At 41.9% G+C, this 27,318-nt stretch overlaps 1 protein-coding gene across 4 annotated transcripts in view; it reads left to right on the forward strand.

Annotated features, from left to right (window-relative positions):
* sorcs2 (sortilin-related VPS10 domain containing receptor 2) overlaps positions 1 to 27,318 on the forward strand; it is a 627,727-nt gene that overhangs the window by 487,503 nt on the left and 112,906 nt on the right. For all 4 annotated transcript variants that reach the window (XM_087978909.1, XM_043698404.2, XM_043698411.2 and 1 more), the window contains exons 9-10: positions 19,536 to 19,715; positions 24,857 to 25,003. In XM_087978909.1, the coding sequence (XP_087835035.1) occupies positions 19,536 to 19,715; positions 24,857 to 25,003 (327 nt within the window). The remainder of the gene's footprint in view (positions 1 to 19,535; positions 19,716 to 24,856; positions 25,004 to 27,318) is intronic.

Below are 27,318 nucleotides of genomic sequence, written 5' to 3' on the forward strand. Positions count from 1 at the left end.
TGGTGATGGGGGGTGGGGTCATGGCCGAGGGGGCAGTAGGAAGAGGTGTCCTCGAGTTGGCGTTTGGCTTCAGCGGTGTAGAGGTCAGTGCGCCAGACTACCACTGCGCCCCCTTTATCCGCTGGCTTAATGGTGAGGTTGGGATTGGAGCAGAGGGATTGGAGGGCTGCGCGTTGTGAGGGTGAGAGGTTGGAGTGGGGGTGGGGGGTAGACAGGCTGAGGCGGTTAATGTCCCGGCGGCAGTTGGAAATGAAGAGGTCGAAGGCAGGTAATAGGCCAGTGCGGGGTGTCCAGGTGGATGCAGTGTGTTGGAGGTGGGCGAAGGGGTCCTCGGAAAGTGGGCAGGAGTCCTGATTGTGAAAGTAAGCTCGGAGGCGGAGGCGGCGGAAGAATTGTTCGATGTCACGGCGTGTATTAAATTCATTGATGTGTGGACGGAGGGAGATGAAAGTGAGTCCTTTGCTGAGGACTGATCGTTCGTCCTCAGTGAGGGGGAGGTCTGGGGGGGATGGTGAAAACTCGGCAGGGCTGGAAGCTGGGATTGTGGGTGTAGAGCTGGGAGTGGGGGCGGAACCTGTAACTGGAGTGGGTGTGATGGTGGGGGGAATGGGGGTGGAGTCATGAGCAGGGGTAGTGTTCCCCTCGGGGTTCTGGGGGGTGGGGATAGTGACAGTGGGTTCTATGGGGGGCATGTCAGCAGAATGCAGGTGAGTGGCGCTGCTGGGGGCGGAAGTGGTGGTGACCACGGCAGTAGGGGTGGCAGAAGTCACTGAGCAGTGGCATCAGCGATGATGTGAGGGGTGGAAGTGATGTCATGTGTGATGCATGAGGAATTGTGAGGGGTTGAAATGGTTGTGGGAGTGGCCATGATGGGGGTGGAAGTGACATCATCAATCAGTGTGGGCGTGGCAGCTGCAGCAGCCACATGGCTAATGGCGTCTGAGTAGATTCCGAGGCCAGGGGAATCTTCTGGAATGTTTGAGGAGCGCTGGTTATGGAGGTGGGTAGATAGAAGTTTGTTGTACTTACAGTTTGAGATGGAATTGAAATATTGTTTGTTGAGAGTATGAATTCTCCTGAGGATGTAGTACAGAGTGGGTCCTTTGCAATTCAGCTGAGGCAGGGATGACTGTAGAGAGGTTAGGTGCCGGCGCATTGCTGCAAGCGTGGAGCGGAGGATCTTGAAGGAGAACTGTTGCTGGTATTTTTGAATCTGTAGTCTGTATTTTTGTCCTGTTCGGGTCCGAACTCTGCTGGTTTAAAGGTGGTCCGGAGTCCATGTAGGATAAGTTGGTTATGGAGGCAGGTACTGAGGAAGCAAATGTGGCTGTGGTAGCGAGTTTGTTTCACGACATGGTTGAAGAGCTTCAGGGCAGAGGAAATGACCTGGGAGTTGCAGTGGGAGAGGGACTCCCTGAGATTCTTGTAGAGAGAGGAGGAAAACTTCTTCAAGGCAGGCATCCTTGCAAGAGAATTCGCAGTAGGGTTAAAATCAACGAGGTAAAAACAATGACTGCAGACACTGGAAACCAGATTCTGGATTAGTGGTGCTGTAAGAGCACAGCAGTTCAGGCAGCATCCAAGGTGCAGCGAAATCGATGTTTCAGGCAAAAGCTCTTCATCAGGAAAAAAGACAGTGAGCCTGAAGCGTGGAGAGATAAGCTAGAGGAGGGTGGGAGTGGGGAGAAAGTAGCATAGAGTTAAATGGGTGAGTGGGGGAGGGGATGAAGGTGATAGGTCAGGGAGGAGAGGGTGGAGTGGATAGGTGGAATAGGAGATAGGCAGGTAGGACAAGTCCGGACAAGTCATGGGGACAGTGCTGAGCTGCAAGTTTAATTCTATCTTCCATTTACATTATCCTTTGCAAATCATTCTGTAATTTTTAAGATGCCACATTTTGATTCCACAGTAACTCCTACTTGAGTATCATCTGCAAACATGAGCATTGCACATTGAGTTGCTTAATCCAGGTCAGAATGGTAATGGTTCTAGAACTGCATCCTCAGACCTTCTTATTATAATCGGCTTTTAAATAGCTAACACAATGTTAGATTGCTTATCTTTGCATTAGAGATGTTTGACTGGGTAAATTTGTGTCTTGCGCAGGATCAACCTTCTTTCCCTTTCGCACATATGATATTTGGGACTCCATTTTAGGCTATGTGTTATTTTAGTTTCATGGTGTCTGTCCCATCTTGGCTCACGGTGACTTCTCTCCCCACCTCATTAATTATGTATTTGGGCGCTCAGACACTCTTGTAAACAGCCACATGACAGCAGAGGCCATGGTGCTCACTGCTGCTGGGACCTTGCGTTGTTCATGCTGTTGCCCATTCTGAATGCCGGCTGTACACCACTTCAGATGCTGCAAACAAGAAACTGTGCTGCTGGACAGTCCTCTCAGAGGATGTGCTCCCGGATGGAAAACTTAAACCTGACACGGACATCAAAGTGGATGGGTTTGTCCAGAGGAAGGCTGTTCTCTATTCTGCAGACTGGCCAAGGAGGTCACATCACCAGAGTCAGCATTCTGGACAGAAAGAACAGCCTGGGTTATTCAGTCTCTTGCATGTAATGGAACATCACCCAGCAGTGGAACAAGAAGGTCAATGATCTGCACTCTGCAAGGGTAATAGCCACCATCTTCTCTCTGCCCCCCCCCTTAACTGTGTCACAACACACTAATATCACTATGGGCTAATAGTCTACAGCTGTCACTAGTTCAGGAAGCATCTCCACTCAACAACACTCTCACAGCTCATCTAACCCAAAATACCATTCAGCTCGTCTCAACCCTACGAGGAGACGATCCTGGAGATGGTCAGACAGAATGAAGACCATTCGTGGGGATGCTGAAAATTTCATGTCAAGGTAACCAACCCAGTATGCTTTATTGTGGTGTACTGCTCTCCCATTTAGCAGCAATGGAATGGGCACAATACCTTGAGACCAAGCTTTGTAATGAGCATTGTTGATTGATGCATGGGTTACACATGAAGTGCAGTTTGATGGCAGATTCACTGCATCTGTAGATGCCTGGCTGCCCCCAAGCAGGGCATCACATTTTGGGCAATGCTCCTGCAGACAAATAAATACACCTACTCCATCCACTGTGAATGCTTTCGCATCCATTTTACTTGCTTATTGCACAGTTGAGGTTTGGTTGAATTTGGCACATTATCCAGTTGTGCTGTTGAGTGATTGACAAGGTTTGCCCCCAAGCTTTCTGCTTTGAACCTAATCAGGACTGGTCCCCTTTGACTTTCAAACATGGCCACTTGGTGAAGCACATGCAGTATGTTTGCCATGTAAGTTGTCAGCATGACATTGATGTAGCATAGTTATGTGCAGCAACACGTACACTTCAATTGAGGGCTCAGTGCTGCCCAACATGCCAAGCTACCGGCTTTTCTGTGTGAAGTAAAAGGCAATGCAGGCCAGTGATCTTGTGGACTTCAAAGTAAATGCAGAGTACATGAGTGCTAAGAAATCAAGCTAAGAGCTACAAAATGTACCCTGTACATGTGCTTGAGATGAAATGAGTGTGTGCCTCTATGCACAGAGTGACCTAGCAGGAGAATTCTGATGTAAAGTATCAGTGAGCTCTGAAGCACAGTGATGAAGCAGTGAAGTGCATTATGTTAATATGAGATCAGCTATGATAACTGGTGAGGCTGGTGTTTCGGTAATTCACATTTCTGTGGACAATGGATGGAGGAGTGCGACACTGTCCACGGAGAATGCAATGAGATGTTGGTGAATTATCCTGAACATACCGAACAGAGAATTCACCACAAAGGTATACAGGAAAGCCACACACACACACAGACCAAGTCCTGAACTACGAAAGCAACCACCCCAACACACACAAAAGAAGTTGCATCAAGACACTGTTCAAAAGGGCCACAACACACTGCAGCACACCAGAACTGCAAAAAGAGGAAGAAGAACACCTCTACAATATATTCGCCAAAAACGGATACCTAAGGGAAAGACAACGGAATCAGGACATGTGAAAACCCAAAGGACTAGCCACGTTACCATACATCAAGAACATTTCTGAACTGACAGCCAGACTACTATGACCACTAGGACTCATAACAGCACACAAACCAACAGCCACTCTCAAACAACAACTTACCAGGACAAAGGACCCGATACCCAGCATGAGCAAAACCAACATAGTGTACAAAATCCCATGCAAGGACTGCACAAAACACTACATAGGACAAGCAGGAAGACAGCTAACGATCCGTATCCATGAACCCTAACTAGCCACGAAACGACAAGATCAGCTATCCTTAGTAGCCACACACGCGGATGATAAGCAACATGAGTTCGACTGGGACAACACTACTATTATAGGACAAGCCAAACAGAGAATAGCCAGGGAATTCCTAGAGGCATGGCACTCATCCACAGATTCTATCAACAAACACATCGACCTGGACCCAATATACCGGCCACTGCAGTGGACAGCTGGAACTGACAACCGGAAGCGGCAGAGACAAACCACTATAAACTCCGTTGGAAACATCACAGAAGCGCATCATAGGAGGTTCCCAAGCACTGAGGATGTCACCTCGACAGGGGATGAAACATCTGCAACACAAATTCCCAGCTCGGCGAACAGAACCACAACAACGAGCACCCGAGCTACAAATCTTCTCTTTGAACCTGAACATACAGGATGAGAAAAGCAACTGGCAAGCTGCGTACAGATTGCTTGCTTTGGCACTACCTGGACCATTACCAGCTATGAGAAATTCTAATCTGGTTATAATAATTGCCAGCACTTTCTTGATAGTGTTAGTCAGTTTTTTTTTCTTTTTATCTTTTTTCTTCTTTTTTCTTTTTTTTTATTCTTTATAAACCCCACACTACCGCCTAACTGCGGTAGTGCTTATTTTTTCCCCAGCACCCATGGTGTGTGTGTGTAGGAGTGAGACACAGTGAAAGACACGAGGTGCACAAATCTTTATTCAATTTCCACCACCAGGAAGCTAGGAAAACACCCGAGTGGCCAGTGACAAGCACTGCCCTTCACATCAAAGGGCAATGCTTTGTGTCCCTGCTTTTTTTTGTGTGATCAAACAGTGAAGGGGAGGGTAGGGACTAAATCAAAATAGAGTTGGAGGGGGAAATAATGCACTCCATTTCCCGCGACGCCCACCTCTCCCTGAACAACTCCAGGGTGTTGGTCGACACCGCGTGCTCCTTCTCCAAGGACACCCGGGCCCTAACGTAACCGCGGAAGAGGGGCAGGCAGTCGGCCCTAACGACCCCCTCCACGGCCCGTTGCCTGGACCTGTTGATGGCCAGTTTGGCCAGGCCCAGGAGCAGACCCACGAGGAGGTCTTCAGACCTGCCCTCCTTCCTCCGTACCGGGTGCCCAAAGATCAGGAGCGTGGGACTGAAGTGCAACCAAAAGCAGAGGAGGAATTAGTCAGTTTTTTTTTCACACTCACACTGATCCAACTCTCAATATGGGAAAAACACCTGAGTGGCCAGTGACAAGCACTGCCCTTCGCATCAAAGAGCAATGCTGTGTGAAGGCTCCTGTTTATTTATTTATTTATTTTTTTATTTAACCCCCCCCCACACTACCGCCTAACTGCAGTAGTGCTTATTTTTTCCCCAGCACCCATGGTGTGTGTGTGCAGGTGTGAGACACAGTGAAAGACACAAAGTGCACAAATCTTTATTCAATTTCCACCACCAGGAAGATAGGAAAACACCCGAGTGGCCAGTGACAAACACTGCCCTTCACATCAAAGGACAATGCTGTGTGATCAAAACAGTGAAGGGGAGGGTAGGGACTAAATCAAAATAGAGTTGGAGGGGGAAATGATGCACTCCACTCCCCGTGGCGCCCACCTCCTACTGAACAACTCCAGGGTGTTGGTCGACACCGCGTGCTCCTTCTCCAAGGACACCCGGGCCCTAACGTAACCGCGGAAGAGGGGCAGGCAGTTGGCCCTAACGACCCCCTCCACGGCCTGCTGCCTGGACCTGTTGATGGCCAGTTTGGCCAGGCCCAGGAGCAGACCCACGAGGAGGTCTTCAGACCTGCCCTCCCTCCTCCGTACCGGGTGCCCAAAGATCAGGAGCGTGGGACTGAAGTGCAACCAAAAGCAGAGGAGTTAGTCAGTTATTTTTTCTTGAGGAGGTTTAATCTCCTGTTTTTTTTATTTAACCCCCACACTACCACCTAAGTGCGGTAGTGCTTATTTTTTCCCCAGCACCCATGGTGTGTGTGTGCAGGTGTGAGACACAGTGAAAGACACAAAGTGCACGAATCTTTATTCAAATTCCACCACCAGGAAGATAGGAAAACACCCGTGGCCAGTGACAAACACTGCCCTTCACATCAAAGGGCAGTGCTGCGTGATCAAAACAGTGAAGGGGAGGGTAGGGACTAAATCAAAATAGAGTTGGAGGGAGAAAGTTAGTCAGTTATTTTTTTTTGAGACACAGTGAAAGACACAAAGTGCACGAATCTTTATTCAATATTCCTATTTCTTTTTTTTCTTTTTTCTAGCACCCATGGTGTGAGTTAGTCAGTTATAGTTGTGGGTGCTCAATGAGGCTAATTAACAAGGATAATTAATTTCTAAAACTAAAGTAACTGTTGAAAATGGGAATTTAAGCATAACATTCTGGAAACGTTCAGCAGATCAATCAGCAAGAAACTGTCAATGTTTCATGACAACGAATCTGTTTATATTTTAGTGAATCTGTTTAGTATTTACGAAGACCTAAACAAGAGAGTTAATGTCTGGTAGCTTGTTAACCATCTGCTGTCTCCAGCTGAGAATGATGAATGATTCAAAGAGAGAGAAAACCAATATTAAAACTGTGACAAAAATTGGGACAAACAATGTAAACAGTGTGGAGAATGACTTTTTTCTCTCTAAAGAGAAGGCTGTTGCCTTAAGTTGCCAATGGAGCATGGATGTCACTGCTTGTCAAAGAGCAGTTGTCAATCATTAGCATTTACAATGTTACATACCTCAGTCTGTCAGAAGTGAACATTTCTGAAATACATTTTTCATCACCACATGACATCACAAAAATCTGAACAAATTGAAAATAATTGACAGCAACTACTTTCCCCTGCTAAAGGAAATTCATGTGCTCCTGATGTTAGCAATACCTGTCTCAGCAGCTTCTATACACTTGTTAGAACTTAATTTGTCCCAATAGTAGATTTGATATATGCACATCTCTCGAACTTTTCTTTCTTTGACTCTTGAAGTTTATTGGTGCAAAGGATTAGAAAGTTGACAGATCAAACGGGATCCCAATACACTGCTAGTCAGAATAATATGTGAAGCAAAGTAAAACATCAGAGTTCCTGAAGTTCTGATGGAAGTTTTCATTTACTTTGAAAAGCCATTCATCATTCCTAGCTTTCTAAAATGTTCTTGTGTGTCCTACTTGTATCTTTATATGTGGGAATATTAAACAAAGGTTATATATGGAGTTAGCTGTGTTCTTCCTGCAATGAAACAACACATTGACTCCTACCTTCTTGAGGTACAGATTAGTGATTCTAGAAAACAAAATCTGTCATCACATGTGGAATTGAGCCCCAGCATTAGTTGCCACATTCAATTAGCAATGATATCTTAGGAGGAGAAAAAATTGCACAGGAATTATTGGAATCTACAAATGCCGTCCCTTCCATCTGAATTTGGTGGAAAATATTCTGAATTCTGTATTTTGTGTTGTATTAATACAACACAATGAAAACTAATCAAAAGCTGCTCAACAATGGAAGTAAAGTTATCTTCTCAGAAAGCATTTTGTTTTAAAGAATAAAGAATAATTTATTACTTTGAAATTTGCATTTTAACTCTCTTGCAGGGAACTATCAAAATGCTCCTTAATATGTGTTATGTTACGAGAAAGAGATCCAAACTCTATAACAAGAAAGCTTCAAGCTAGAGACTTTAAAAGAAGGACATCTTTGTAGTTAGAACAGAAGTTTTTTTTTTACTGTCTCTGGAGACTCAAAACCATATAGACAACCTTGCACAATAGTTTCCTTCACATTTTGAATGTTTCATTTTTTTTAAAACAAGGCACTAAATAAATGTCAGCATCGACCAGATTCTCCTTCCCTAAAAACAATTTGTTCCAAAGAATATTGTTATGATGGGTTCATGGATTAAATTGCAAATTAACGGATGTATTTGTTTGAAATTTGATAGCTAATCTTTAATGTGGCAGCACTGACTGCCACAGATCTTGTATGATCATCAACCTCTGTATCTTGTATGACACAGTCAGAAACACTCGTTGCTTGAATAACTCCTGCATTAAGGACCCATCAGGCAACCACCAGTTTCAACAAATAGAATCTGAATAACATGCTAATGATACTTAAATGGAAGACCAAATGACAAGGCATATCACCTAACTTCTATAACCTAGTGGTCTGGGCACATAGATGAGTCATTCTACACACACTGCAATAATAATGTGCTCTATTTCAATTGAATGTGGTTTTCATCTTTTAAAAATATATCTACATAATGTTTTATTACATTTAACCTGCCAGTAACCTGTTGTACAAGAATATCAGTGCTACCTTTTAAGAAAGCAGTTCTAACACTTTACAATAAAGATACATGTAATTAATGCCATTAATTTACTACATCAGTGATCTATGAATTCTTTTGGTTTTGAAAAGCTCTGATGTGTGACATGTCTGGACATACTGCACTAAGTTACGTTCATAATGAGCCGAATGTTACAAAAGGATGAAGATCATCTGATCTTTATCAATTTGGAAATGTATTGTAATACTTTGTTTTATATTGTAACCCAGGAATGGTATTGTGGATTTTACTTTCTCCTTGTTCTTGTTCTTTCTACTCCTGACACTTGCTAGTGCATGAGTTCTTTGTTCACAAGCTATCCTCTGCTAACTTTTGATGTGTGAACTTGATCACATGTTGTGCAAGTTAAATAGAAATTGCACCCCTACCTTCATTTAAATAAATTGGTTGAATTGCCAGAACATGTTACAACTCCACAGGCAGCTCCCCAACTGAAGATTCCCATTCTACATCTTCATTTCCTTCTGGGAGTAACACACACAGATTTATCATTTTTATTCCATAATTTGTACATTTATAAACAGTATGTAAGGGGTCAACAACCATGATGATACAAAACATTTTATCACCAGATAACTATCAGCTCAGAACAGACATGTATTTGGGTAATGACTCCACAGGGATTAGACATTTCTATGGATAGTCATTTTTAAAAAAATTTCTTAGGGCTAACTCACTTTACCATCCTTTGGCAAGTACATTGGAGTAGTCCATGCCTTAGTGAAATATTGAAAAATATCTAATACTGAGTTAACTGCCAATTTTATATCTCTCTTATTCCTAGTTTATTGAATGGAAATTTTTAAAAAACTGGATATTTAAAATGAGAGTGATGGTTGACAATCTTTAATATTACACGATGAAACAAATCAAGATCTATCCAATTGAAACCTAAACTTTGTTACTTTTGCCAGACAATGTTCATCTTTCGCCATTGGTAACAGAGATATTCAGAAGAGGCAGTTGTCTGATATTTTTATGTTAAGATATCTGTGGCATCTGCAAATCATTTGGCCACAATGGAAAGCATAAATCACAGCCTAAGTTAGCGACTTTGATTGATAGCTGTTTCTCAGCTCATATGACTAGGAGACAGGACAATTATGAATGAAAGTTAAAAGCCAAAAGCTTTTGCCAAGTTAAATTGGCAGTCATCATTCAGTTTCAGATAGCAGAGAGTATTAGAGTCTTACAAGAGATAAAATGCTCTGTGCTATTGCTCATCAAATGCTTTATAAATGTGGATCAGCAAAAGAAAGGAATTTGGCAGGTTCCTTCAAAGAGAACATTTATCCCATGGAGCCCTGTATACAAGCATGGGCTGTCTTCTATTTAGTAATGGTACTGTTTTGGACCTGTTTCCAAGATACGATTTTTGCAAAGTTATTGTATCTTATAGGAGCAACAGTTGATATCAAATAATAGCAATCCACTATCTTACTGATTTTTGGATGACAACTGTATCATTCTGGGGAATCATTATAAATGCACTTTGAAATTGCTAGCGACATTTGGTAAAAAGTTATATTCTATGAAACAGAGTAGGCATCAAATAAGATTTTTATAACCGCTCTGATACATCACAGCTGAAACTTAAATGGCCTTTGGAAGCCCCACTTGTGACATCATGATCCATGAACATTCATGGTTTCAGGACAAAGCTCATCATCTACTGCCATCCCTTAGATGAATTCTAAAGTGGGAACCCATGAGATTCTGTGGCCTGTCATTAACAGAAAGGAATACCACAGCAAACCTCATGGACTTGTGTATTGCTCCTTCTTTGATCAGTATCAAACCTGATGACGATCATGAATACCTGAAGATGAAATGACAATCTGGTGAGACACCAATACAAGATGTTAAAAAGTATTCTTTTGTCAATGGATCAGAATGGAGTTCTACCACATCTGGTTTGAGAGTTTTGTGGATAGTTGGGGAATGAGAGGAATAAGAAATATACCCATCAGTAACAATGGCAGAGCTGCATATGCAAAAAAGTGCAAAAGGCACAGTTGAAGAGCTCACAATTATTTCCAGCCAGCAATCCAGAGTGGATGATCTATTTTAATCATCACTGGAGTTTTCCAGCATCATAGATGCCAGTCTTCAGTCAATTTGATTCACTCTAAGTGATAACAAGAAGGAGCTGAGTGCACTGGAGACAGCAAAGGCTACAAGAATCTGAGAAGATCCTAAATGTAGTGGAGAAGACTTGTGCTGTTAAAACAGCCATGCCATATCCAAGCTGTTGCAGTAGCAGTACAATTTTGTTCTGTCCAAAAATATCTAGGTAATTTGGTCCCCAAGAAATAGGATGTATCCAGCCTCACCAAGTGCAGCTATCTCAGGCTACTCTGAATCATCGTCAGTGTTCTAAGGAGTTGACAGCATGCACTTATTCAGAGAATAGAATATCCTTTATTGTCACATGTACTCCATTGTAGAAGTGCAGTGAAAAGCTTTTACAATGTCTGTCTCTTATGGCACCATCATAGGTACAAGAACCTAGGTACAAAGCATGGATACAAAAGAGGAATAAAAAGTTGTTTCATTATCTTAGTGTTTTTGAAAAAAAGTTAGAAAAATGACATTGTGAAAGGATTGACATTACAGTCAGGTAAAATATTACAAATAAACATTACATTGCAACAGCTCAGTGCAGGGACTCCGCACGTGGTCTGTCTGTCCATGCCAGACTCCAGTCTAACAACCGTCCTCACTCTGCTCCAAGCCTCCAGATCACTCCGTACAGGTACTTAGCTGCTCCAAGGTAAGTTCCAGGACTGCCTCTCCCTTGCTGGTCTCCGTCCGGGACTCACTGTAAATCTTGTTGCCTGGCTCTGCCGCTGCTCCAGGATTCGCCTCTGGGGCTAAGAGGAGAGAAAAAAGAGATTTAAAATAAAAGAGAAGGAAAAAGAGCAGGTGGAGTAGAGGAGCTCTGGCAGGAGTGTCTTAGTTTGCCGCCATCTTGCCGGAAGTTCTGACTAATCCTTAGCTTGTATTCTGTTGAGATCACTTAACTCCAGATCTTTTTAAAGACTTCGTCCAACAGAGGCCAATAAGCTGAATTCCTGATGTGAGGGAAATGTGATCAACATAGACATCAAGAGTGCATTTGACTGAATGAAGGATCAAAGCGGCCTAGAAAATGTGGAGTCAGTGGGAATCAGGGCAAGTTTCCAATGCCTGAAATCACACTGAACACAAAGGAAGATTGTTCTGGATGTTGAAGACAAATGCTTTTTTTAAAATATTGATTGGTTCCGCACAGTGTGGAAACAGGCCATTTGGCCAAAAAAGTCCACACCAACCCTCCAAACAGCAACCCACCCAGATCCATTCCTCTACCCTATCTCTGTATACCTGCATTTTCCATGGCTAAGGCACCTAACCTACACATCCCTAAACACTATGGGTAATTTAGAATGGCCAATCCACTTAACTTGCACACCTTTAAACTGGAGCACCTGGCAGAAACCCATGCAGACACAGGGAGAATGTACAAACTCCACACAGTCACCTGAGGCTGGAATCAAACCCAGGTCCCTGAAGTTGTGAGGCAGCAGTGCCAACCACTGAGTCTTTAGAGCCATACATCACTTCAGGTGTTCCTCAGAGTGGTATCCTTTGTGTGGAGATGCCAATGTTGGACTGGGTTGGATAAAGTCGGAAGTCACACAATACCAGGTTATTGTCCAACAAGTGTATTTGAAATCACAAGCTTTCGGAGCACTGCTCCTTCAGGTAAAGTGGAGGGAAGCACACAGGCACTGAATTTATAGGCGGAGAGATAATTCTAGGTAACTAAGAGTGTCAAAAGATAATACAAATTATGTGAGTGGAGTATTGACAGGCTGAATAACAAATCTTTGCAGGTGATCAACAGTATCAAAAGTTGTGAGTAAAGTGTCAAGAGCAGAATGGCAAGTGAAGGGAAGACTGATGATCTGATTAATTAAGGTAGAGTGATAATTATAAAAAATAAATTTAAAAAAAAAGATGGTGCTAGAGAAAACCAAAAGGCTCATAGCATGATAGGTATAAGTGTTGTACAATGAGGGTCAAACCAAAATAATAAGTAATCCAATACATACAAACTGATTAAGGTAGAGAGATCATAACAAATTATCAAGGTGATGGTGTCCAAACAGAACAGTAAGGAAGATTTTGCAGATACAGAACAGATACATGTGGTGGGGTCACATGTAGAGTGACAAGTTTCTGAGATCTGAGATCACAGTTGAGGCCATCTTCATGGGTATGGGATTTAGCTATCAGTTTCTGCTGGGCAATTCTGTGTTGTGTTTATCTCGAAGGTCAACTGGATGCTTCCTCGAAGATTGGAGGCTGAATGTCCATGACTGCTGAAGTGTTCCCCGAATGAGAGGGATCATCATGGCAATTGTAGCACGGTGTCCATCCACCCATTGTTGTAGTGTCTGCATGTTCTCACTATTATACCACGCCTTGGGGCATCCTTTCCTGAAACGTATGAGATAGACAACATTGGCCAAGTCACATCAATACCTACCGTGTACGTGGTTGGTGGTGTTCCCACATGTGATGCTAGTATCCAGGTTGACGATCTGACATGTCTTGCAGCGGTTGCCATGTGGTGTTGTGGTCACTGTTCTCCTGAAAGCTGGGTAGTTTGCTGCGAACGATGGTCCATTTGAGTTTGGCGGTTGTTTAAAGGCAAGAAATGGAGACATTGGGATGGCTCTGGCGAGATGTTCATCATCATCGTTGATGTGTTGAAGGTGCTAAGAACATGGTGTAATTTCTCCACTCCGGGGAAGTATTGGATAACAAAGAATACTCTATCTGTCATCTTCTGAGGAGGTTATTACAGTTTTGCGCTGTGGCACATTGGAATTGGTGATCATTGAGTTGAAGAAAGTGAGGACTGCAGATGTTGGAGATCAGAGTCGAAATGTGTAGCGCTGGAAAAGCACAGCAGGCCAGGCAACATCCAAAGAGCAGGAGAATCAACGTTTCGGGCATAAGCCTTTATCAGGAATGTGGGGGAGGGAAGCGGGCTGTGAGATAAATAGCAGTGGGTTTGGGACTTGGGGGAAGTTAGCTGGGAAGGCGATAGGTAGATGCAGCTGGGGATAATGGCAATAGGTTAGAGCGGAGGGCAGAGTGGATAGGTGGGAAGGAAGATGCACTGGTGGGATAGTTCAAGAGGGCTCAATGAGTTGAGTATTGCATCCTGTTCTTATGAGCGTGTGTTTCAGCCTCTGTAAGGTGTCTGTTGCATTCCTCCTCATCTGAGCAGATCCTATGTCTGTTCAAGGCTTGTCCATAGGGGATTGCTTCTTTAACATGGTTCGGGTGGAAGCTAGAGAAGTGCAGCATCATGAGTTATCCATGGGCTTGGGTAGACTGAAGTACTGAGGTGCCTGTCCTTGATGGAGATGCATGAGTCCAAGACTGAGACTGATTCTGAAGAGTAGTCCACGGTAAATCTGGTGGGATGAAACTTGTTGATAACATCATGTAGTTGTTTCAGTGATTCCTTGCCATGAGTTTAAAGGAAGAAAATATTGATTTATCTGGTGTATAGTTTTGGTTGGAGGTCCTACACAGCAAAGAAGGATGGCATCCAGACCTTCAGAGTATCCTATGTACTCTCATCCCGCATACTTCTTGTATTGAAGGCATTTTGGCATACTGCAGCAGCAGCCCCCACAATGACGGCAAAGTCGCAACGGCCTCAGCACTCAACAGCGACAACGGCCAATTTCTAATCAACATCTCCAACTCGACTTCATCCTCAACCACAACGTCTTCACCTTTGATAACCAGCTCTTCATCCAGATATGTGGAACAGCCATGGGGACCAAGTTTGCACCCCAATACACCAATATTTTCATGCACGAGTTCAAGCAAGACTTTTCTGCTGCACAGGACCTCCACCCAGTGAGGTACACCAGATACATCAATGAACAGTTCAAGGCAGAGCAGATCCCTTGGTGCATTTGTGGTTACATTTTAGAGTGTGTAAAGGGTATACATCAGCTTGACAAAATTACTTCAACAGTGCCTCCCAAACCTGTGACGTATGTTGGTGAACAATTGCATGTGATGCGATCAGCTCCAAGTTACCTAGCAATCATAAACCTCCTGGTTTGGATGTTGCTTCATTGTTGCTGGGTCGAAATCATGAAGCTTTCTCTTTATCGGCAAGGTGTGAGTATTGTACCATTTGTGGAATGCTTGTTCAAGAAAAAGAATACTTCTGCATTCCCACCCCAATTCATTTCATTGAAACCCATCGGCATATGTTTATCTTTCTTCCTACTTCATGAATATATTCAGATTACCATGAAATGCATTTATGTTGAGACATTTATTTTAGATATGGGCAGAATACTGACAGATTGATGGAAGAGTAAGTTCAGTGGAGTATATAATGAATAATTATCATTATTGATAGCAATCCTCCATGTATGTAAAATGATGGAACTGCAAAACATAAATCCATTGGTGATGGGATATGGTCCAATTATTATTAATGATTGATGAAATGAGAAACCTTTGCCAAAAGCACTGTGTTTGAGGTGGTTATTGAGTGTTGAGTGTTGTGGGTTATTGTATTTGATGCTGGTCCTTGCTTTAAAACCACTGTAGCTACTAAAAAATCATGTTGACACAAACCAGCAAATAAGTGATGTCACCATTTTCCTTTGTCATCAGCTGTTACCTCCCAAATGTAAAAATCAATGATTTGGAGCTTTTGTACAATGCTCGCAAGTATTCTTTTAAAGGACTTCGTTGTCCTATTGGTGTTCTAGCTCTGGCTGCATAGCTATGAAGAGAATTCTTCGCAATGCATCCATCCACTATCCTGTGAACATGCTCAAGCTAACGAAGTAACCTTGGCTAAGATACATGGCCTTTGTGATTTTCTCCTTCCATGAGCTGCCCAGAATGTGCCACAGATAATGAATATGAAAGATGTTGAGCTTCCATTCTTGAAAGCTATAATTCATTTGTGTTTCACAGTTGTATAACAAAGTGCTAAAAACACAGACCTTGGAAAACAACATTAAGGGTTAAGGGTTCTGAAGAAATGTCATGCTGGACGCTAAACTCTGTTTCTCTCTCTCCAGATGCTGTCAAACCTGCTGAATTTATCTATCTATTCTGTTGTTTCGAATTTCCAGCATCTGCAGTATTTTGCTTTTAACTTAGTCTGAAGAGTCAGCTTGATATTTGCATGTTTTGTGAGTCACCAAAGATGGTAGATACTTTTTCATATGTATGTGTCTTGAGTTTGAAATAACAGAGGCCGGCATCCTGTCACCAAATCACTCTTTATTTTCATGTGAAGGGTCCTTGAAAGTTATCCAGCTTCTTCACAGCCAGCTCTCTGAGTGAATAGAACCTCTGACACTTCTGGTCTTATCTATCAGCCTGTAACTGGACTAGATTAACAGCCCCAACCAGGGAACTCATATTCTATGATGTCCACCTGGCTGACTCATTATAATCACTATATCCCTCTCCCTCTGAGTCCAAGGGCATAGGCTTTTTTTTTTTGTAGTTCCTTCTGAGGTGGTTTACCACCGAGTCAGGTTCCACTAACCCTGCCTCTGATACAAGTGGTATGTGATGCAGTCAAGGTGGTGAGATCCTTCGTTTCCATCTCAGAGTCCGAAGTATCTTGAATGCTTGATGGAGTGGGAGATCCCACAGGATTTTCTGGAACAGTTGGAAAGGCTATCAAGATGCTGGGCTCATTTTGCTCCCATGTAGTTTGCGCATTTGCGGCTTTCATATGGTCCACATGCTTGTTCAGGACTGTCACATGCACCTGAACTTAATACATCAGTGGACCTGACCCCTTGATTCAACCATGCCTCCAAAAATGGTTCCAACACCGAACTTTGTCCCTGAAGTAAACTGTTTCTCTCGCTTAGTGGAATTAGATTAGATTAGATTAGATTAGATTACTTACAGTATGGAAACAGGCCCTTCGGCCCAACAAGTCCATACCGCCCCGCCGAAGCGCAACCCACCCATACCCCTATATTTACCCATTATCTGACACTACGGGCAATTTAGCATGGCCAATTCACCTGACCTGCACATCTTTGGACTGTGGGAGGAAACCGGAGCACCCGGAGGAAACCCACGCAGACACGGGGAGAACGTGCAAACTCCACGCAGTCAGTCGCCTGAGGCGGGAATTGAACCCTGGTCTCTGGCGCTGTGAGGCAGCAGTGCTAACCACTGTGCCACCGTGCCGCCCACATATGTCTGACATTGGTACCCTTGATGCTGTTTTACCCCTGCCTCCCACAGTCCAGGAAGATCAGATTCAACCTGTTGTGGAGTCTTCTCCCAATTAGTAACTTTGCTGGAGCTATCCCCGTAGTTGTTTGGGGGGGGGTGCGGTATCTATAATCAAATACAAGCCAGTCCAGTTTGGTGTCTAGTGAAGCTATAAGCTGTTTCTTTAAGCCTGCCTTCAAAGTTTTGATTGCTCTTTCTGCCAAACCATTGGATGATGGACGGTGTGGAGCTGTCCTTATATGTCAAATACCATTTGACTTTAGAAAGCACTCAAATTCCCTGCTGCTAAACAAAGGTCTGTTAGCTGTGAGCAACATTTCCAGGAGTCCGAACTGCAAAGATGCCAAGATGGGGGCTAGGTTTCGATGAACGTTCTATAATAATTCACCAGTCCAAGGAAAGACCTAAGCTCCAGAGAGAGCCAGTGCACCTTTGATTGTACTCTCTCTTCCAACAATGTGACCCGATCTTGTCGATTCTGTACCCCAAGTAAGTCACTTGAGGTGCCTGAAACATACCTTTTTCCCTTTCTTGCAAGAAATGTCTCAGGACTATGTTCAAGTTCTTTAAGCGCTCATTATTGATCTTCCCTATTGTTAACATCATCAAGATAGATGGCAAACTGGAGTAATGCATTCTTTCCACATACTGGGCCCATTCTTTGATAGCAGGATTGAACAAGCCAAGCTTCCCAAATAATAATGTAATGCCAGAAATGCTTACACCAACTCAAAGATGACTGTTGTGAGTACATTTCTACAGGAGTGTGCTTTTCTCTTGTCACCACAGAAACAACTCCACAGAGGCTGTTATCCTGTCACCAAGTCACTGTTTGTCTACACATGAAGAGTCCTTGACACTCAGGCAGCTCTTGGAGTGAACAGAATGTCTGACATTCCTGTTCTTACCTGTCAGCCAGGACTCCCTCTGATTGGACCTGATTAAGATCCCCAGTCATTCTATGCGATGTACCTGAATGACCTCATTACAATTGCTACAGAATTCAATATCAGAACAGATTGTGCCACTGTGGATGAGAAGGACGTTCAATTTGCTAATCACTTCCAATGGATAATGTTTACTTTAAGAAGGGAGCAGAGGGGAGATGTAACACTGTGTCCTGTAAACACATTTTTCTTGACATTTATAGTAAGAAAAAGTAATTACAGACATAGAAGTAGCAATCCAAGGGCATTTATAGTTGAGTTTCTATCCGAGTGACCAGTGTGACATGATCTGCATACGGGAGTTATTTGATCAAGATGTTCTGTATGTTGTCTTCGCTTTCATTCTGGATGGATTGTAGAGCTTGCTGTCTGGCTTACATTGCAGGTAAACTCCTTCATATCTGCATGGAAGGTCAAGGTCAAGAACATATTGGGGGGCCCTAATGGAAAATTATATTGCTCAGCAATTGTGTAAACACAGTGAAGTAAAATTTCATAAAATGGTTATCCTTGTCAGCAATTTTTCTACTTTTTTATATCTAAAATAAAATCTTCGTGATGTGCTGTTTTCCAACTTCCCTTAAAACATGTAGCTCCAGAGATATTGTTAAACCATCGTTAATTTATGAGGTGGCAACTATCAAAATGCACTGTTAGCAACAAAATCAATAAAAATGATTTCATTGACACAATTACCAGCTGCAAAGGTTTATTTTAACTATAATGTTTTTTTGATTACAGCAATGTTATGTTGCAATTAAGTTCAGAAAATCGAGAAAATTAAAAATCAATAGTAATCAGATCTGAGTTTTGACCTGTTTGGACAGAGTTCACTGATTTGTTTTAAAAAACAACATTCAATGTTGATGCTTTTATACTTTGCTAACATCAATCCTTCAGGAGAATTTAAACTAATGGTGTACTCTGCTGCTTTCCTGGCCATGCTCTTTCCCCTTCTCCAACACTGGAAAAATGTAGATTCCAAATATGACTTTAACAAGGTTAAAGATCATTTCAACCTTACAGGGTTTAACGGTATGCTATACTCATACAAGCAATATTTGTATCATTGAAAAAAATTTGGAAATATTCCTGACTTGGAACAAATTGTAAATTTAGCAAAAGGTGTTTGAAGTAAATCTCAACAGAATATGCATCTCTTTTTATTGCAAAATGGTTAACTGTGGACAAAGAGATTACATTACTGCAATTGAATTACTGAAAGAGAAGAAATATTATTGTGATATTAGGAGGGAAAAACCTGACAAACTATCAGGATTTTCCTCATTTACTGTTATGCAATTGAAAATTGGGAGACAGTATTTGCATTTAAATTCTGATCCTACAAAATGGATTAAAATGGATGCTTCAGTGCACAAATGAGGCTTGGAGCTGCTGTCTTTTGGTCCAGAGAGAGGTATACTATGAGTTGAGCCCAACCATACTGAATCATCTGTGCACAACCGAGTCCTGAGTAGGTATTGAGCCAGACTGATCATTCAAAGATATTCAGCCTTCTGTTTCTTACTGATAGCAGTCTTAGATGAATGATCACTATTATTATGCAATTTGGTTAGAAAATTGTTTGTGCGTTGCTGTTAATATGTGTGCAATAATTTCTGATCTATGTGGCATCATCTTTTTTATCATCTAGGACATGCAAATCATCAGTACGGATGAGAATCAAGTATTTGTGGCTGTTAAGGAGTGGCATCAGACGGACACCTACAGCCTCTACCTGTCGGACCTGAAGGGTGTGTACTTTACTCTCGCTCTAGAGGATGTCAGGAGTACCAAACAGCCAGAAGAAAATGTTGTGATAGATATTCATGAGGTAAACACTGCTTCAGTACTTCAAAAATACAGGGATGCAGTAACACTGACTGAAAGATACTGTCTGTTCAGTGGCATACTGGAACTCAATATGTGGCAATAACATCAAAGGCATTGGCTATCTTCGTAAGTAGCAACAATTTGAATTTAAATATTTGATTTAGTCAATGCCTGTGACTATTGCAAATTTTATTATCATTTGAACACCTCAATTTGGGATAAAGTGAAAATGAGAGGAAACAAAATTAATATCTAGATTCCTGAAAAGCTATCAGTTATTTTACATTGTTATTCAATAATTAAGGACTTCTCCCATGTTTAAACTACTTTTGATGTTTGAGAACCTTTATTCCCATAATACTGGTGTGACTTCAAAAACTAAAAAGAAACAAAACTCAACAGGATAGGAATACTGATATTTTGTTGCAACTGACAGAAACTTAAAGGTTAAAAAAACTCCTGTGTTCTTCAGTCACAGAATGGCTAACAAAAAAGGCAGCATAGTAGTTGTGTGAATCGATGCAAACACAGTAGTAGAACTATTCATTGAAGAAGAATCTTTGCCAAAATTGAGGCGAAAGTAGACCCAAAAGACCTGACTAAAATTACAAATGTTGTGTGCAGTTGATAAAGGAATCTGTTGTGGCTTGAAAATTCATTCTTAAAGAGTTTTGGCGATATTTTGTCTGTAGACAAGAAAGGATATGTGACGGTTTGATGCTCATTCACTTTACTACTTATTACAAATTTTGAGACTTAATAAAGCTATAAATTCTTCAGGAAATTTTACTTCTTCAGCTTTTTTGCCCTCAGTTTTCTATTCACCGTTCTTGAAGTTATTGACTTCTCACTGTGATGGTTTTCCCTCCAGAACCTAAACTGTAAATATTGGCAGGGTATTTGACTCTTAACAACCATCAAAACCCACTTTTGTTTCCATCTAAGGACTATGTATGCAGGATTGCTGAATCAGTGATCAGTAGGGTTGTTTTTTTTTTCCCCTCACTTGCTGGGTCCATTTGTAACAATCGTTTAATTCAACACAGACGAGGATGAATGCTGAGGTTTGCTTAATCTATGTAAAGTTGCTCCCTGTTTGATAGAATGGAATCATCAGGAAGTTGACAGGTGAGAAATGTAAAGGGTGAAGAAATGATCTGATATTTAACTAATTTTGATGTGACAGGGATTAAAACTTTAACAGCTGGATAAACTAATACAATGCATTACAAAAAAACAATGAAGAGTATATTAGAAGTTTGATGTCATTGCAATTCCACAGAAATCAGATTTTTTAATGATTGGATAGATTCTTTACAGGTTATTATATCAGTTTAATGGCATTAAATCAGTTTCACATAGGAACCAACAGTAACTCAACAAAGTGGCTCAAAATCATAGAACTGGCAGATTGAAATGGGGGGAAATCAGGGGTCTGAATCAGATATTCTCACATTATTCACTATTCAGCTGTACATATATTCAAGCAGAGGTACTGGGTGATATTTAGAAGCATGACTCCTGATTGGTCTTTTTTCTTGTAATGTGGCTGAAAGCTATAATAATGGAAGCAGGTAATTGTATATATGCCAGCAGTCTTCAATTTTCAGCACGATGCAGCTGTGAGCCGGTAAAGTTATTATTTATTTTTACAAAACTCTCCATTTCTATTTTCTAAAGTGCATTTCTTCATTTCACTGCCATAAAGCAGATGAAGCAAATGTTTGGGTTATGGGCAGTGTGGGCTCATGGGGAAATCTGTCTTTGGTTCTGGGTGTACAAAATTTCCAGGATGGAGGAATACTGGGGAGACAATGACTGTTTTAGGCTCTTACCATTCAGATATTGCGAGTGACAAGATATAATTGTATTGCCACTGAGTTCAAAAAGACCAGTTTTAATGAATCAGCCTCTTAGATTCTGCGCTCCTGCATCCAGCTCCCTTAATATGGAAGGGACCCACAGTAGATGAAGGGTGCAATGAATGTATGGTGCTAGCAGGTAGACAGTCAACTTGATGCTGAAATGAAAATAGCTGCAAAATAAAAGTGGCTCAAGGGTTGGATACAGATTGAGGACTGAGATGAGTCACAGCCAACTTGGAGTGCAGACATGAATTGGAATTGTTTAATATTCCACGGGGATGTTACATCGTGCTAAATTAACATGTGAATTGCACAACTGTTTGGAATACTGAACAAGGTAATTGTTTCCAGTGGGAGAGAAAGTACAAAGACAAAATCTTTTTCTAGGCATGCCAACTATTGGAAAACGTACTGTGGTTATTTATATAATGTAGATAATTTCTTACCAATTTTGCTGCTCAATCTGTTATAAAAACATTTCACCATTTCTATCTTCTATACAAATCAGGAAAGCCCCAGATCCAATCTCAGAACAGGACTGCCATCTGATCTCTGCCAAAGTCAGTGTCCTAAGCTTAGGATTAGATATATTGTTGGAATTTCTGACGTGATTGCTATCAAGCAGTGCATGCTGGGGAGAATAGGTGGCTCGATTCTTTTTTGTGAATCCATCAGAAAATTGCTCGAATTGTTACAGAGAGTGAGGTAAAGTCTGCCCAATAGAAGGTGCCACTGGACTACTATCATTCCCGCACTGAATCTGTTGTAGGTGCAACCAAGGTCACATTCCCTCCCATCTTTCTCACTAGCTGCCATTTCACTGGATTGCCAGTGGATCTGGGAAAATTGGGTGTTGGCTCTGAGTTTGGGGAATGGTATTAGAGGGCATGGAAGGGACCTCCCTACCTATAGCCCACTACCCCATCCCATTCATACCTTTTCACAGACTACTCTCTTTAGCATTGATCTTACGGACCCTTCTGTACCGATAAATAACCCAGACACCTTTTGTGGCATGACAGTGACAATTGTATTCCAGTACTGCTGGGATATTTCAGCCACCATTTATGAGAATCCTGTTGGGACTTAATTATATATGTGCAGTAAACCCGCAGACCCAAAAGTAGTGGTGAGATAGAGCTGTGTATTGCCAGTCTACATGTGGAAGCTGCTATGTTTTCAGATGTTGTCAATGAGCCACTTATGGATGAGAAATTGCAAGGGGCTGGAAAAAAAGTCCTGTCCTGACCTGGTATCCATCCTCACAGGATATTTATTTCAGTCAATCACATTCTTTTGTGGTATCATTGACCAAAGGGTAAGGAAGCATTAGCCTTGAATAATTAAACTGCTTTTTAGAGATTTCAAACTTTGTTTTTTTTTGATCTTGTGTTCCTTGTGGAATTTTAATAATAATCACAGGCAGGATGAATGCTTGTCTGACTATGTGAGTGGCACAGCACATATCCAGAATGTTGAAATATTAGTAATCACTGTCACAGCTCCCTGATTCTTTGGTGAACAGGGCATTTTTGGATTGGTGTAGTTCGCTCAATTTTAACTGTCTCTTACTGACATACCACAGAATCCTATTGGTTATGAAGGAGTTTGCAGTCTGCAATGTACTGAAAGGGGGAAAATAACTCAATTTGAAAGCAGTGTTAATACCCAAAACCCAACAATCCACCACATATTGTGCACTGCACAGTCTGTAGATGTGACTCCCCACAGTGTGTTCCTGGTCTTGGTAAGGATGAAAGAACACCAAGGGTGGAATCTTGTTGCCGTGGTCAGGACCTGTGCACTCTCTTCCGTGAAGCCCAGCCAAATCACACAAGAGCTAGGAATCAGCCAGTAACTCTTGCCCTCAGTACTGCCATGGAAAAAGTAGTGAATACTGTTGGAAAAGCACTCCTGGTCTCCCAAAAATAAGTGATTTGATGAGGGAGTGTTTCAGGTTAGGGGTTATAGGGAAAGTGAGGCTGGGAATCAAAACTTTCAGCACTCACAACCCAATGTCCAGTCCCTTGATTAATCTCTAACCCAAGGCTGACAGACAGCATGCACAGATTGACCAGTCTTGTGGTTTACAAATCAGGTAATAACAGGGGCGGTGGGCTGAGGCTCTTGAATAGTTTTTAGTTGGTCACTTAAGCACCTCAGTTAGTGGCAAAATAGGAAGGTCGATTTTGGTCCTTCTCATCGAGAACTTAAATTCAGCAGCAATGAGATTGGTTGGGTTTACTACTGCCTGACCTAATTCTATCTCCTTCCCACCTCCAAGCCTATCGCCTTCAGCAGTAGAAAGATTCAATCCAAAGAATCTCTTGACCAGGGTGGAGAGTAGGAAATTGAAAGAATGGGGCAAAAGTGAGGACTGTAGATGCTGGAAATCAGAGTCTAGATTGGAGTGGTGCTGGAAAAGCACAGCAGGTCAGGCAGCATCCAAGGAGCAGGAAAATCCACGTTTTGGGCAAAAGCCCTTCATCAGGCAGGGAGCTTCCAGGGTGGAAAGAATGAAGCAACTCGGAGTGTTTCACACCTCTGTACATAGAAATTGAGCAACAATGGAGCTGGGCCCTTAATGTGTTACCCGAAAAGCCTCTTGTTAAAGAATGGTTTGTGGTACAGATTAAAATGGAGGAATATTTTAAAAAGTGAAAAGTACAGATCCAGAATCAGAATTCAGTTGCTTTTGTTTGTAACAAAAAGAGCAATGATGGTATGTGTGTAATGTTTGCAACTGTGTATATTTAAATAAGTTTATTTATATGTATCAAACATAGTTTTATATATATGTGATCTCTGAAAAATGAATGGAAGATCTGAAATAACTAGGGAAACAATTGTTTGTGTTATTTTGAGATTGTGTTTTCCTGCTTGGATGAATGACACTGTATATTGCAATTAGCAAAGCAATCTGTTACTCAAGGGTCTATTACCAACAGGGACAAATTACAATGCAATAGTGTCTGATATGTGCATGTCTTTCATCCATCAGCTCTTAATAGATTTTCATAACTCACTCTACTCAATCCTATTTGTTAGTGACATTTCTGGCTTTGTTTTAGCCACCAGCATCTTTTGTTAGAATTTGAAAGCTACTTTGATTATCTTGGCTGTATATTAATCAATGTGACATTTTGGCTTTGAGGATATTTTACAGCAATCATTCAAACTTAGCCCCAAGTTGGGAAACTGTATAAATTTGTTTTTGCCCCCAGCAAATCATTTTTTTTTTGTCTTCTTTCTTCTACCATATTCTTTGGCCTTATAGGTGCAGGGAATTAAAGGGGTTTTCTTGGCTAATAAAAAATCGAATGGTAAAGTGAAGACCTACATCACCTACAATAAAGGCCGTGATTGGCAACTGTTGACTCCACCTTCCACAGACATGAATGGCAAACCAACTAACTGCCATCTGGTAAGTCTTTCGCTAGGAAGGTTGTGCTATGTTCTGATGTCCTCGTTTTTAAACATGTGTTGTATTTGGGAAAGGAAACTTGCTGGTGTGTTTTGTGGCCCTGTCCCACACCACATGGTTGACTCTTAACTGCATTCTGGAAATGGCCTAGCAAGCAACTTAGTCATGTAAAGCTGCTCTGCAACAGTTCAAGAAGGGACGAGAATTGTTACCTTTGCCAACATCACGAGAACGATAAATATATATTTTAGGATTAGGGCCAAAGCCTAATTTTTAATCATTTAGATGCAATTGTAATTTTTCCAGCCGTACTCTATTCTTAGAATCAAATATTTATTGGCATAAACGTGCCTACCATTTATTGTTTCTGGGTAGAAAATTAGAACTGCAGAGGGAGAATTAAGTTAATTGATTAGATTTAGAAATGTGCATTTTAACAATTGTGGTTCTGATTATACCTTGTTATCATTCTCAACTATTATAAGCACTCTGGTTAACTATGCTGTCTGAGGCTATCCCACATCAAATCTCACTCAGTTGGTACTGCTTTCCTCACTGAGCTACACTGGCTTTCAATCTCTCGACACGTACAATTAAATTTGTTTTGTTCTTGTTTAAAACACTTCATCCTAGTAATCTCCACCTGTCTTACAAAACTCACACTCTCCATTTGGTCTTCTTGAAGTTCCAGAGGTGCAATGGACGATACAATGAAGAGGAGCAGGTAGATGGCTTACGTAGCTGAAAACATGTCTGCCAACAGTGGATTCAAAGGAAGAGTGAATATTTTGGAATAAATATGGAGCAATCACTGGCAAAGTTAGTCCCCTGAACAATAATAGACAATGTTTAACTCTGAGGTGACCACCAAGGCACAAACCATCAACTCAAAAGAGAGGAAGTTGCCAAAGAGGGATTGTAGTCATCTGAAAGTCTGAGGAGATGAAGTATATCTTTATTGAAGTACTGGGAAATAATGAGTTGAGCAGAATTACAGGGTGAGGATGATATTCAGTGGTTGAATATCTCTTTGTTTGGGGTGGGAAAAACAGATGATTAACAGTTGAAAATCATGGGGCAAGGTATTTTGGCCACGCCATTGATGACTAGGGCCTGTCTGTTGTGTTACTTGGGAGGGCATCTGTAAAGCTTTGAGCAACCTGCCCACCTAAAATAAGTGTACGGCTGTTTAAGTATGCTCATTGTTCCATGATTCAGGACAGTAATCATTTTGGGATTCCAGAGATCATTTGCACTTGAGAAGCAGGCAAACTGTAGATCAGAATTGGTGAGGAGTGGGAAGGTACAGGGTGGCAATTTAACGCCTGTTTAATGCCCAGAGCCTCACCTGAAGTAAATTTGAGTTAAAACTGTGAATAGACAATCAGCATGCTTATACTGTACCCTGTTGTACCAGATTTGGGTTGCCTAATCAGTGGTCTGGAAAGGAATTATTGGTGAATGCTCAAGGAATAACCCAGACATCTTTATGTGAGTATTTTCCATGGGGCATGAATGTATTGGAGTGCTCTTCCTCTCAAACACACTCACTCTCTTATACACACATGCTGGTGTACCTATTAACATACTCAATTTAAGATCCTGTTGATTTCCCACTCTCTTTCACCATCAAACACCCACTTGGCATTGGCAGTCTTCTAACAGCATATAAACAACAATGAAAAGCTTTGGGCTGCTATATGCTGACTTCGAACTGAGAATTCAGCCCTTCCAAGCCTGTGCCAGCATTGGGTGCAAATCCAAAGTTGTCTCTTCCACATTGGAATAAACTGGTAGGAGTGGCAGCCATTCTGACTCAGTCATACAATACTTTTTAGATTTGTTGATGAAGCCGATTCAAAGATGGTGCTCTGATAGGTGAATGAAGAAAGTGAGGTCTGCAGCTGCTGGAGATCAGAGCTGAAAATGTGTTGCTGGAACAGCGCAGCAGGTCAGGCAGCATCCAGGGAACAGGAGAATTGATGTTCGGGCATAAGCCCTTCTTCAGGAATGAGGAAAGTGGGTCCAGCAGGCTGAGATAAAAGGTAGGGAGGAGCGACTTGGGGGAGGGGCGTTGGAAATGCAATAGGTGGAAAGAGGTCAAGGTGAGGGTGATAGGTCAGATTGGGGTGGGGGCGGAGAGGTCAAGAAGAAGATTGCAGGTTAGGAAGGCGGTGCTGAGTTCGATGGATTTAACTGAGACAAGGTGGGGGGAGGGGAAATGAGGAAACTGGTGAAATCCGAGTTCATCCCTTGTGGTTGGAGGGTTCCTAGGCGGAAGATGAGGCGCTCTTCCTCCAACCGTCGTGTTGTTG

This window comes from Chiloscyllium plagiosum, unplaced genomic scaffold, assembly GCF_037043375.1.
Source record: "Chiloscyllium plagiosum isolate Xiang-an unplaced genomic scaffold, Cpla_swu_hap1 HiC_scaffold_1, whole genome shotgun sequence".
NCBI lineage: Eukaryota > Metazoa > Chordata > Chondrichthyes > Orectolobiformes > Hemiscylliidae > Chiloscyllium > Chiloscyllium plagiosum.